The following is a 13,170-nucleotide window of genomic DNA, read 5'->3' as shown; positions in this document are numbered from 1 at the left end:
CAACATTGTCCAGCCTGGCCTAGCCACGTACTTCAGGCTAAGCTGAGCTTCCTGTGGGAGGGCGCCTGAGGTACCTAAGCCAGGCTGGTCCTCACAGCCCCTCAAACTACAAGCTGCCAGGCATATCCTCCGGTCCTTGTGTTAGGTGGGTTGAGAAAAAGAGACATCTGTCCCCTGTGCTGTGGCAAAGTCAACAATCCCATTCAGCTCCGGTGATTTGAACATCAGTCACGTGCTGGCCATTGAGCTGGGTGCGGCCCAGCTGAAGTTCCGGTGCATCTGGGGATTTTCTGAGGCCAGATGGGATGAAGTTAGATTGCCAATGCCAAGTTTGAGTCCTTACGTCTGTACTTCCAGAATGGACAGGGAGTTCTCCTAGGGGAGGTTTGTTTTGCTGGAAGGGTGAGTGTGGTTGAAAAGTCCTGAAGGTTTATTACACAATTGTTAACAAATTGGGAAGGCATGTTAGTGTGTTTACCAGAGAAAGCCAACTAACTGAAATCTTTGGGAAACTTTAAGTTATGAATTCCATCCTTTGCCACCTTATTTGGGAAACAGAAGAATGCTGATCTCCTTTTAGAGAGGTTATAAATGGGTACAGAACACTACGTTTCTGGCATGAATGTTTTCTACTGTCGAGCCAAACCTCAAAGCAAACCCAGTCCTCCCCCTACTGCATGACTGGGAACGCCAGCTTGGAAGGGAAGTCCACCCTGCCCATTGCAATCCCTACCTTTACCGTCATGCCCCGAGTGGACATGCCTCTCCATGGAAATGACCACTGTAGTGAACCCACTGCTATCTCCATGGACACACAGGTTCAAACAACAGCAGAATCACAGTCAGCCCTGGAAAGAGCTTGTCCGTGCAAGTTTCTTTCTTGAGAGCTTGTTTGGAGTTTCTAGCAGGGGAGAATAGCTGATTGTATGCCCTTGACTGAAAACCATCCTCTGTTTAGGGAAGATCATCCTCTTTGACCAAGCATGAAGCTTCCACAGAGACACACATGGACTGTGAGGGATGGAGGTCACTGGCCTAGGCAGCCAATCACATCTAGAAGTTTGTTTTTTATTCATTCCCTACACAGTCCAGTCTAGCAGCTGTTTCCATTCCATTCACAGTGAAGTGAATATCAAAAGTAACTTGGAGATGATTAAACATACAGGAGATGGCAGCATAGTTGCATACACGTCCTAAAACCAGGAATAGTGGCACAAGTTCTTGTTGTCCAATCTACTCAGAGTTGATGCAGGGAGGCTGCCTAAGTCCAGGAGTTTGAGAGCAGGTTGGGTAACAAAGAGATCCCATCCCTTCCCACCACCACCCTCCAAAAATAGCAATCCTAGAATATCCATGGATTTGGATCTCTGAAGAATATTCTAGAACTAGTTGTCCATGGATACCAAAGGTGACGGCTTTTCAGCCAACACTGTGGAGAGCTGCTGACTTATCCAGATGATGAAGGGGTTACTGGACGGCTTCCTTATTAAGCAATACTTACAGCTTGTAAGGGGAACAAGGACCTGCCAACGGTTGGCAGCGTCAACATCAATGTAACATACAGTTGCTAGACCCTGTTTGGCCCACTACCCATGACTCTTCGAAAAGGCCCTTCCTCCTCTGTGCCAGCTTGAAACCTAGTCTTCGGTTTCAGGTCTTGGACCCTGAAAGGAAAATAAGGCTTTGATGTTCATTTTCCTGTATGTTCTCGTCCTTGTGAATGTTCTACAGGCGCAAAGGAAGCAGTCATGGCAGCACATGCTCGTAATCCCAGAGCGGTGGGTGGGGGTGGTAAAGGCAGGAGGAGGATCAGGAGTCCAAGGTCATCCTTGGCTATGTGGGGAATTTGAAATCAGCCTGGTCTTCAGGAGACCATGTGTAAGTAAGTAAGTAAGTAAGTAAATAAATAGGAACTAGGACTAACGTAGAGTGCTTGCCCAGCATGCATAAGACTCCAGGTTCAATCCCCAGTAACACAGGAAAACAAAAACCAAAATAAAACAAAACAAAAATGGAGTGCTGTATGTCTGATTGACTGTCGTGCTGGTCCCATGGTAACTGGCACTCCTGGTCTGCCTGTGGACAGGGCAGCAGGCTCTGCGATGCTGGTTTCTTCTCATCTACATTGTTGTGTTCACTTCTGTGCCTTGTTCTAGACAAGCTCTCTTTGGAGACCATGTTAAGAAACCCCAGAGCCTGGAGGACACAGACTTGAGCCGGCTCTACACAGCAACATCCCTGATGCAGATTGATGACAATGTGATGAGGTGGGTCCCCAAGGCCACGGCAGGTGCCAGGCCAGAGACCGCCATCTCCTCTGCCCAGCACCACAGCCTTGCCCTCCTGCTCCAGAGGCTTGTTTTCATCACAATGAGTATCTAATGCTTAGAAGGAAATCAGAGGGACATTCTCAGCTCTTGGAAGTGGGGAAAGAATATGGCTGCCCCATGTGGCAGCTTGAACTGAGTGGTGAGTGTGCCCACCTAGTGGTCCGCACTGTACACTGTATGTCCTGTCTAGACACGGGGCAAGGTCAGTGCCACCCAGATCTAAAGTGCCAGCCTTTACAGTGGAGGGAAGTATTTCTTGTACATGGTAAGCATGTATATCCAGACTTCAGTGGTCGAGTCTCTATCAAAAGCAGATGACCAAAGGCAGAGCAAGAGATCTATAGGTTTCAGATGACACCTGGAGCCACTTTCTGTGGGTGACAGTGGGGTGAAGATGCTTCTGGGTGGAAGACACAATCCCCGCCCATTTCTCTCATTTCTTCATTTCCTGCCTGGACCCCTGGCACCGATGCTGTCACCTTTGCTGGCACCCACTAATGGAGGTTAGAGAACTTCACTTGTACAGTTGGTCTCAGACCTCGTCACTGTCTTTCACATTTTACAGTCCCTCGATACCTTTAAACGAAGCCTAAAGCAAGCAGGTCCTCTCAGAAGGTGGCCCCTGGCTGGAGGCGGGGAGATCTCTGCTTCCCTTCTTCATGAGACTCTCCTAGCCTTTCCACCAGGGAAACCTGAAGGTGTCAGTTACCGTTTTTTCAAAGCAAATAGAAATATGGAATTGCTAGTATATGTAAAAGATAGAAATCAACGATGCCCAGCCCTTGTATGATGCAGTATATGAATTACTGTGGTGCCTGTTAGGGAGGAAAGGTACTCTAATTTTAATATTTAATATAAATTTCCTGTCCATCTTCTTAATTTAAGCCCAAAAAGAAAACGTCCCTCAGTTCTTATTTCTTAACTATTAATGTCTTTGTCATTAATAGTATCGAGTGGTAATGGTTCCATAATAAAACCAGTCTAGCATCATCCTCAGGGTGGTCCCCAGCAACGCTGGAGGAATGGAAGGTTTTGGGGACACCATGGAGCACAGATTCACACATCCTGGGTGTGATCTCTGCACACAGCCTCCTTCCCTACCAGAGGTCCCTAATGGTCTAGCCTGAGCCTTCCTGGTCATTTGCAGACCGAGGTACCTGAGAAGGCTGGAAGTGGAAGAGATCCCTAGCTCTGGGGGAGGCAGGACATCGCAGAACCTGAACTGACAGAGGAGGTCCGCTTTCGGAGACTAGAGGCCCCAGGCTGGGATTTCTCCAGTCCGTGATAGAAGCCTCGGAGCACCATTAAGGAAGATCCTGTCTCTGATCCACTTTACAGTGAAGCAGCCAAGGCACAGGGAGCTTGAACATTTGCCTAAGATTACCCAACCACCAAGTGGTGGAGCCAGGGTTTGAGTCCAGTTCCCAAGCCTATGCTCCCACTCCAAACTGGCCACTTCTGTACATTTCTGTACAAGCAGGCGCTTCACCACAGTGAGGTTACAGCCTACGGGATTCTGCCATTGCAGTGAGCTGTGTGTGAACCAGAGTTGTCAGCTCCGTTTTGTAACAGATGTTGTTTTGCCTTTGTGTGTTCTTGTATTCCAGAAAGTTCCACGGCTATAACTCCCTGAAGGAATACTATGAGGAAGAGAGCTGCATGAGGTACCTGCACAGGGTGAGTGACAGCCCCTCTCTGAATCACTGTCACCATTACCTTTCCTAAGTTTGGGGGCAGAAGCAGAGCCAGGACCTGCCAAGCACCACTCCAGCCTCATAGCAGCTGAACTGTCACTCGTACCAGTCTCTGTGACTGCTACAGTTAAATCCCCTCAGCTCTGTGGCTGGCCTCCGTAGTTATCTTCACTAACCCAGGCTCTTAACACACCAGGGTTCTAGGAGAGCACAGGTAGTCACTATGCCGGGATGACACTTCAGGATGGTCTGTGTGCCCCGTCAGCACTACATACACCCTACACTGACAGGAGGCTCTGTTACCTGTTTTACTCACCTGCACATTGAGCACAGTCCTGCCAAGGTCTCCCTGATACCCAGCAGCCACTCCTAGTTGTGTGTGCAGTTTGATTGAAACAGGTACCTTCCACACAGGCTAGATACGGGCTCTGTGCTGAGCCACATCTCTAACGCTTGGTGGTGTTTTGTTTTGTTTTTTTAATAGGGCATATATTTATACCCACCCCAGGCTGGCCTTGAACTCATGAGTCTTTTGTCTACACCTCGCAAGTGCTGAGATTAAGAGTACGCATATCTGGTTCCTGCTCTGTTTGCATCTTTGAGATTCTTTTAGAAGGCCTCCTTTGCCTCTAGTGGGGTGCACTTCACTTTTCTTTTTTATAATATAAACTGAAGGAGATGGATGGATGGATGGATGGATGGATGGATGGATGGATGATAGGTAAGCAGACAGACACATATACACCTGATGTGGCCCTTTTTTGAGGGGTGTGGCTAATCTGAAACACTGAAGATGATCAGAAATACTGTGAGTGTGCTTGATACTACCCTGTCTCCCCTGAACACACAGGTCTGAGGTGCTGGCAGCGTTGCTTCTGTGCCTGCTGCCCAGGGGCAATCACTGCAGACCTGTCACTGGTCTCACTGCCAGGGTCAGTGGGGCAGGCCTAAGGCTCTAATCCAGCTAGAGTGGTGAGCATTTCCCTCTGCTTCAGGGCGTGTCTGCTAGGGGGCTGGTGTTTAACTGTGTTTTACCTTCTTGCTGCAGATATACGTGCCTCTCATGCTGGTTAATGCAGCCGACGACCCCTTGGTGCACGAAAGCCTTCTAACCATTCCAAAGTCTCTCTCAGGTGAGTCCCTTCCCTCTGTTTCCCCAGCTGTGCGACAGATTACTGCTGTAAACTCTGGCACTTTCACTTCCTGTCGGCATCTGGAGACAAGCCTCTTGGGAGAGGGGCGGCTTATGACACAGTCCTAGGTTGCAAAGGGCCCTGGGTAGCATCTTCTAGGCTTCCTTCCTGGTGCAGGAGACAGGACCACCCTTGATACCCATCACCAGCAGAGTATTCGGTAGCAGTGTTGTCTCAGGGCTAGAGAGCCTGAGGTTAAGAGAGATTTAGAACTAAAATTGTCCTAAACAGCAAAACAAAACAAAGCCAATTCTGCTGCCTTTGATGACAGCCTCTCCATCTGCTGGAGGGCATAAGCAACAGAAATGGCAGAGAACACTGCTCATGAAAACGCTGTGCAGACTCAGCCTGTCCTGTGGTCCACGCTACAGGGAAGGCAGAGAGGGAATGTCCTGGAGGGAAAGCTGGGGTTCCAGTCACTGCGCTGTTTGTGTTGCCAGTCTCCAGGATGCTGTCTCCGCAGTCCTCTGTGATTTCCCCTCGTAAATACAGTAGCCTAAAGGAAAAACTGCTTCCTCCCCTTGGCCCCCAGCTTCCTCCCCTTGGCCCCCAGCTGCAAGAGCAGATAAGACTGCAGAGGAAGGGCTTCTGCCTGACAGTGCTTCTGTCCTCCTAAGGAGAAAGGCCTCGTGGGGGAGCCCGTTACTTGATAGAAGCTATCTCCTGTCAACCCCCAGCCACCCACGGACTCCCAGCACACCACAGTTTGGCCCACTCAGCCACGTGCAACAGCACTTGTCTCCTTCTGGACTGAAAATAACATCCACAGGACTAATGCTGTCCCACAAAAATGTACAAAATAGCAACTAGGAGGAAGAATGGAGGGAATGAGGCAAGAACAGAGCCATGTCCACTGCCCACCACCCTATACACTGCCCGCCACTGTGTCCACTGCCCGCCACCCAGTCCACTGCCCCCACCCATGTCCACTGCCCACCACCGTGTCCACTGTCCTCCACCCATGTCCTCTGCCCGTCACCAGGTCCACTGCTGGCCACCCATGTCCACCTCCCACCACCCTATCCACTGCCCACCACCAGGTCCACTGCCCGCCACCCATGTCTACTGCCACCCCTACTGTACCCCCATGTCCTCTTCTCACCACCCATGTCCACCGCCACCCCATATCCACTGCACCCATGTCTACTGTCCCCCTGTGTCCACTGCCCCCCATTCCCTCCCCTGTTGTACTTGGCTGTATCCTCTATTCTTCTATGCACCTCTCCAGTAGCCATGGAGACCAAGCTGAATCTGGACCCACGGCCCAACTTTGTGCCCTCCACTCTCATCCATTTAGCACATGGCATCCGGAACCTGGGTGCCTTTTAACCCACCTTGCAGTTCGCAGCCTGAAGATTGATGCTGGGCATAAGAAAGTGTTGCCTGCATTGAGTTCTCCTTTTTCTCTGATGAACAGCGCTCTTTAGTGCTGTGATTCCGCATCCACTGAGCCTTCCCACCCTTGGAGTTAGCTAAGTTATCCAGGCACACGGTGTTGATACTCCAGCAGCACCGGCATGGTGTTGGTTCCCCTTTACCTCTTCTTTCTTTCAGCCCTAAGATTTTAACTTAATCAGTCATGTGGGGGTCAGGATACAGCCTGGGTTTATAGAGCTTTAAATATGTGTTCTAAGGATTTCTGAAGCTGAGGCCCATTGTATGAACTGGGTTTTATTTATTTTGGCGGTGCTGGAGACTGAACTCTGGGGGGTTCATATGCTAGGGCACTGTTTTGCCGTTGAGCTGTGTTCCCCACCCTTTTGGTACCCATTCGACACCAAACTTGTGAGATCCTGCTGGCTTGCCTGCCATCTTGAGAAAAGACTGGCACAATACACAGCGGTTGGATACCCACTTAGGAATGCTCAACCCCCCCACCCCCACCCCCAACTTGTAGTTAATAGGATGTTGTAATTTTGCTGCCTTTCCCCCTACAGAGAAACGGGAGAATGTCATGTTTGTGCTGCCTCTGCATGGGGGCCACCTGGGCTTCTTCGAGGGCTCTGTGCTGTTCCCCGAGCCGCTGACGTGGATGGATAAGCTGGTGGTGGAGTACGCCAATGCCATTTGCCAATGGGAAAGGAATAAGTCTCAGTGCTCAGACACGGAGCAGATGGAGGCCGAGTTGGAATGAGGCCTCCGGACTCTGGCGTGCTCCAGCGGCCCTCCTCTGGAACCCACGTCCCTTTGACGGCTGTTTCAGGTTTCTCAGTGACCTGGATCTGACCTCATACCATCAGTGGGGGGTTACCCATCATGCAACCTGTCTCAAGTAGGCGGCTCTCCCTGGGAGCTCCAGGCTATTTTTGTGCTTAGTTACGGGTTTTCTCCTTTGCATTGTTAGCCATGGTGACAAGCTACAAGATTCTCACCCTTCTGTCCGGTTTCGGTATCTGACTGCTTTCACGCTGGTTACATCTAGTCTTCCTATTAAGGAGCGAGTCTGAAGTACGATTTTGCTTTGCCAATCAAAAGCCTTTCCCTGAGAACAGTGAAGGATGTATGTCACTTTGTGATGGATGTACGCGCCCTACTAGAGTCCCCACCAAGAAGTCAGCATCCCCAGCTTGGGAGTCTGAGAGCCTGGGGCTTCCTGGGCCTGAGTTTCGCCTTTGAAGCAAAGGAAATTCTCTGAATCAAAAGCCAAGTTTTCCTTGTCATTGTCTCCTAAGACACCTCTCTGTCTTTGTCTCGCTGCTGCTGAGAGTTGCATGGGGCACTTGTCTAAAAATTCAGCCTCCCAGATCCCTCCCCTCAGAGAGGCTGATTCGGTGAGCTTGGGAAGGGCTCTGGGGATTTTAATTTTTGACAAGTGCCCCAGGGAATTCTCATCATCCAGCAAACTGAGGGAAACACCATGCTACTATGCCTTTAAGTTAGAAAGATCGTGGTGGCTCATTTAATTGGCATTCATAAGCCACAGTGTCTCTTTGCTCCCAGAGACCTCCAAAGCAGCAAGGTCTGTTGGATGGCTGCCCTTGTGTGATATCCCTAAAAGGGAGAGGACATCTGAGCTGAGTCTGGCTCTGCTTCTCCCTGGCTGTATGACCCTGGCTATATGACCCTGGCTATGTCCCTTTGGACTTGACTCTCCTCCCCTATTAAGTGGGGCTTGGACCAGGTAGATTGCCAAGGTGACCCCCAGCTCATCCTCCCAGGGGTCTGGGACTCCACCCCCCACACTGAGCTGTAAACGCCATAGTTGCGTTTCCTCCCTTCCCCATTTCATAGAAAAATATTTGAGAGTCTTAATCACTCTCTTGAAATTGTAGTTTTTCATCCCAGTTCTACCCAATGTCTAATTGATATCAAACAACCCAAAAGTTGGATGTGAATTTGAAGAAGTGTATCTCCAGCTAAGAGAAGGGGGTGTTCTTTTGAAGCCTCTGTGTGTGGTCTGCTGGGTAGATCTTTCTGAAATGACTTCTCAAGCGGACTTCTTGCTCTAGCTAGGGTTCACGAACTCCTCTTGTGGAGCCCTGGGGTACTCGAGTCCCTAAGAACCTGCACTTTGAAAAGTCCGCAGTTGCTATCCAGAATTGACCGAGACTGTGGGTGAATTGCCTGAGTCATTGTTTCCTCTGCTTGTCTCCGCTGGCGCCAGGGCAGCCTGAGATGTAGTCGTGGGTCTGTGGGTGTTAAAGGAGCCACCTGAACACCTCGGGGCTGCGGGTGGAATAGAGCGTGGGCACAGGCCCGAGAGACCGACAGGAAAGCCTGTGAACATGAAGCACTGTTTTCTGACAATCACTAGGTCATCCCAGTCGTCACTGAGATGTCTGCAGCCTCCACTTTGCTTTTTGCTATAATTTGTTACATTCACCAAATCCTGTCCCCGCGCCCTCCTCATGGTGGCCATTTCTCTGCTGCATTTCTCTTAGCACAGATTGGCACTTTATCATTCATCTCTCAATTTGGAAGCGAATCCCTCTCTGTTGGTTTTCCCTCTCCCCTACCACAGCTATAATCTAGAAGGCTCACACATAGTTCCTGCATCCTGCCTTCATCCCTGAAGACTTAATGACAGCAGTAAGGTCACAGAGTTGAGTCACTGTCCCTGGAAGGGAGGGGCTCCCTTCGCTTGCCCGAGGTCATCTCTTCCCAAGTCCTGACAAAGCAGTGGCTTGGGTGCCACCTGCTTCAGAGGAAATCAGCCCTGCAGTGACACTCAGGAGGAAGTGGGAGGCTATCCTGGGAGCCTGGTCCCTGCAGTAGCTCCGGAGGCCCGATGGGGAGAGGTGGGGCTGCCTCAGTCCAGAGCCAGGCCCCGGGGCTGGGGGGGAGGGGATGTGTACCAGCTGAAGCCTCCTCAGTGTGTCGCCCTGAATGGCGCTGGCATTCCGTTTTGCTTCACATGAAATCAACTGAAGCTCTTTATTCAAGCTTTGGGCTCTCAGACATGGAAATGAGACCGTGACCATGGCAGTCGGACAGGAAAATTCTTGTTTGACCCTGAATGAGAGTACAGAGGCATGACTGTGGAGGTGCCAGCTAGCCTAATGAATGAGGGAACAGCCCTCTATGTAGGTCAGCCGCTTTCCTTCCACTGGGCTTCCTCCCTTTCTTCCCAAAGTCATCCATTCCTGATAATGATGTGACCTGTCTGCTGGCTACCAAATACGTACTTGGACAAAAGGTTGAATTTTTAGAGAGCATTTGAATATTCTGTTTTTAAATCAAGGATATAAATTACATAGGTGTGGACAATTCTGTGGCAGGAGTAACATCAAGACCCAAGTGGGGAGTGTACCTATATTATTCTAGTTATATTCCCTCCTTCCCAAATAATTGAAAACCATGGACTTGAGTCAAATTAGGATTACCTAGCATCAAAATAATTATCAAGGCTGCATAGTTAGCAGGGAGGCTTGCAGACTTGAAAGCCCGTTCTTTCCTGTAACGACTTTGCATCGTCCACGCCAGAGCAGAATGAACACGGAAAGCACGTCAGTGTATTCCTTTCGTTTCTGTGGCTTCTTACACTCACAGGGAACCTTGGGGTCTACTGAAATATTCCGGTAAGGGTGTCTTCCTTTATTTACATGGTGTTACAGAACCAGGGTCAGGAGACATGTTGCTCATCCCTACTGGCTCTGACTCATGCCAGACATAGGGGAAAGTCACTTCACCTCTGAACCTATTACCTCGTTCTACATCGTCTCTGAGGCTGCTTCACTCCCTTGTGAATCGTTTGCTCCGTCCTCGTTAAGTGTGTCTGAAGTTGCATGTCGAAGGGGGTGAATCCCGACCCCTAAGTTCATCTTGAGAGAGAAAGGAGCGTGTTCACTCAGCTCTTCCTAGTCAGGATCCGAGTCAGCATCCAAAGCTCCGTCTTTGGCCTCTCTTCCTAGTCTTCACCCATGACAGCTTCCTTGCTATTCTGAGGGTAGTCTTGTGACTGTAGCAGGTGAGGGCCACGGTAATGAGGAGGGTACCTCCAGCCTTCAGTGTGACCGGGCAAAGCGTGGATGGTTGCCAAGCCAGAAGCCCTTCCCCTGCAGGCTGAAGCTTCTGGGTAGCTGAGCTTATCTGGCTGGCATCCGGATGAAAGCGCTCTTTGTAAGTGGCTGACTTGAGATAGGGTTTGCCAGCCCCGGAGATACAGAACATGTGTTTATGTTTGCCCCGGAAGCAGGTGTTAGAGATGTGAGAGGCTTTTCTTTTCTTGTGTCCTTGATCCTGACTTGAGTGACAGTTTTAAAAGGAGAAGGAAGTGGGGGTGGGGGTGGAGATAGGACTTGTGGAGTTGAAGGCACTCCTGGGTTTTCTTCCTTCAGGCACACGAGAGCATCCTTAGGAAGCATGTCACTTCAGCATCCTGTTACAGTGTCACCTGGAATTGTTCTCTTTACCCAGAAAGCCTTAACTTGCCTCTAGAAAATCCCCTGGTATGACAACATTGTGGCATAAGACTTCAAACCCTTCTGCTGTGAAAGTCTGAAGCAAAAACCACAGCCAAACCAGAGAATTTCCTCAGGTGGCCTGGAGGCTCCTATGACATCACCCCCACCTCTCACCCCAACACCTCGAGTGATCTGGAACACCCCCCCCCTTGGCCTTACTTTCTTTCAAAGCCACATTCCGTCACTCAAATGCTTCTAAAAGGGACCTGCTTGACATGTAGAGGCCAAGCCATCGAGGGCCAGGTTTCTTTCACCTGTTAGCTAAGCAGAGGACAGTGCCCCCTCTGTCTGGGGTCGCTTTTCCTAAACTCTATTTACAGCTAAGGACACGGGCGGGCGCAGGCCCCTGCTGGCTGAGGACCCAGAACGGCATCCAGACAAAGCAAAGGCTGCTCTGCCGGCCTTGCTGCCTCCAGGTGCTACAGCCCAGCATCCTCCTGCAGTAGTCCTTAGAAACAGGCCACAGAGTACAGCTTGCCAACAGGCCCCAGACACCCAGAACATAGACAGCTGTCTCTTTAGGAAGGGAGGGCCCGTCTGCCATGTCTCCCAGCTGTCTTTTCCTGGCATAGATGTAGGTAGAACTTTCACCAAGGCCTGATAAAGAAACCGACATCAGTTTCTAGTTGCTAGATTGAGACTGACATAGTTTCAGAAAGTTCACAACTTTTTACTAGACTCCTGTCAATTAGGAAATCTATAACTGGTCCCCATTAGCCAAGTCATCTTCTGTTGCCATAAATTGGGGACAGTCCACTTCTAGCGCCTGTAGGAGAACCCTTAGTGTCAGTGGGCATTCTGCCCCCAGACCACAGACACAGCAGTCAACATCACCTAAAATCATCGCCGACCTCCTTGGTCCCCAGGGCCACGCACCACCGCTCTGCTGTCCCGGGCAGCTCTCATGAGGAAACCTAGTTCCTGGCCAGAGGAGCTAGGCTCACTTTGCTCTTCATTTCGGCCTCTTTAGTTTTCCTAAAGCACAAATCCGTGTAGAATCCTGTTACCTCTCCACACCCGTTCCAGGTGACCTGGCTGTCTCCCCCAGCCTCAGGCCGCTGCCTTAGTGACCAGGCTGGGGCGGGGGAGGGGCCAGCTCGCTCCCTCCTTTTCCCAGGTAGACTCCAACCGACCCACCCGACCGCAGTCTTACGTCGGCAGATCTGCTTCCAGATTGATTTTTTTTTTTTTTTGAGAACCATCACTTTTACATTCCTGATTCTAATGAGTTTTGTTTTGTTCTCTCTGGGTTTCACGGAACTCCAGATGCTGTCCTGGAAATACTGTATTTTGGAGTTCATGCTCCGGAAGCCCCTATGCTGCTGGGTCTTTTGACTCTTCCAGCAGCAGGTGTTTCGGACTTGCAATTAGCAATGCAATTTTTTCTAAATATGACGATATTTACCTTTATTAAGAAATTATCTAAACAATGGCATCCTTGATTGTTTCATGTTCTCACATTTCTTTTGGAATCTGTGGTGGTAAATGAAGATCATTACAAACAAAAACTGTAATTTTGTTATCTTTGATTCAACGGAATTTCTTTACTTAAAAAAGAAAATAAAGACAAAAAAATGTAAAGGCGCTTGTGTGTGCTCTGTCCAAAGAGGGTTTTCTGCATGAAAAGGGGGTGCGTCTGAGGACCAGGGCATGGGCCCGTGGATAAAGTGCTTGCTGCACAGGCTTGGCCCCCCCGCCCCCAGCACCCAAGCCAGGTGTGGTAGCGCTTGACTATAAATTCTACAACTAGAAGGCAAAGATGGAACCTTTGGGGCCCCTGGGGCCTACTGTCCGCCTGCTCTTCCTGTCTAAATAGAACTCCAGACTTGTTGAGAAACCCTGTCTCACAAAAGAAGGGAGAGCCCAGTAGAGGAGGGCATCCAGTGTGGACCTCTAGCTTAATTTCCTCTCAAGGAGTGAAGTAAAAACCAACCTTGCAAACAAATACCAGATATAACCAGTTCTCCCAAACCCATCCTTTCTAGGGAAGCAAGCCAAGAATCTGAGGTAAGTAAGGTAGTAACTTTTTTTTTTTTGTCACTTCCTAAAC

The 13,170-nt window shown here is 49.9% G+C and overlaps 1 protein-coding gene across 1 annotated transcript in view; it reads left to right on the top strand.

The window, feature by feature from the left end:
• Abhd2 (abhydrolase domain containing 2, acylglycerol lipase) overlaps positions 1–12,701 on the top strand; it is an 84,174-nt gene extending 71,473 nt beyond the window's left edge. Inside the window, exons 8-11 of the mRNA XM_052160315.1 lie at positions 2,157–2,267; positions 3,938–4,007; positions 5,073–5,157; positions 7,155–12,701. Coding sequence (XP_052016275.1) covers positions 2,157–2,267; positions 3,938–4,007; positions 5,073–5,157; positions 7,155–7,351 — 463 coding nt within the window. The 3' untranslated portion in view covers positions 7,352–12,701. The remainder of the gene's footprint in view (positions 1–2,156; positions 2,268–3,937; positions 4,008–5,072; positions 5,158–7,154) is intronic.
• Positions 12,702–13,170: the final 469 nt, after the last annotated feature.

The sequence above is a fragment of the Apodemus sylvaticus genome, chromosome 1, assembly GCF_947179515.1.
Source record: "Apodemus sylvaticus chromosome 1, mApoSyl1.1, whole genome shotgun sequence".
In the NCBI taxonomy this organism is placed as follows: domain Eukaryota; kingdom Metazoa; phylum Chordata; class Mammalia; order Rodentia; family Muridae; genus Apodemus; species Apodemus sylvaticus.
Note: the sequence above shows the minus strand (reverse complement) of the source record. Positions and strands in the feature narration are given on the sequence as shown.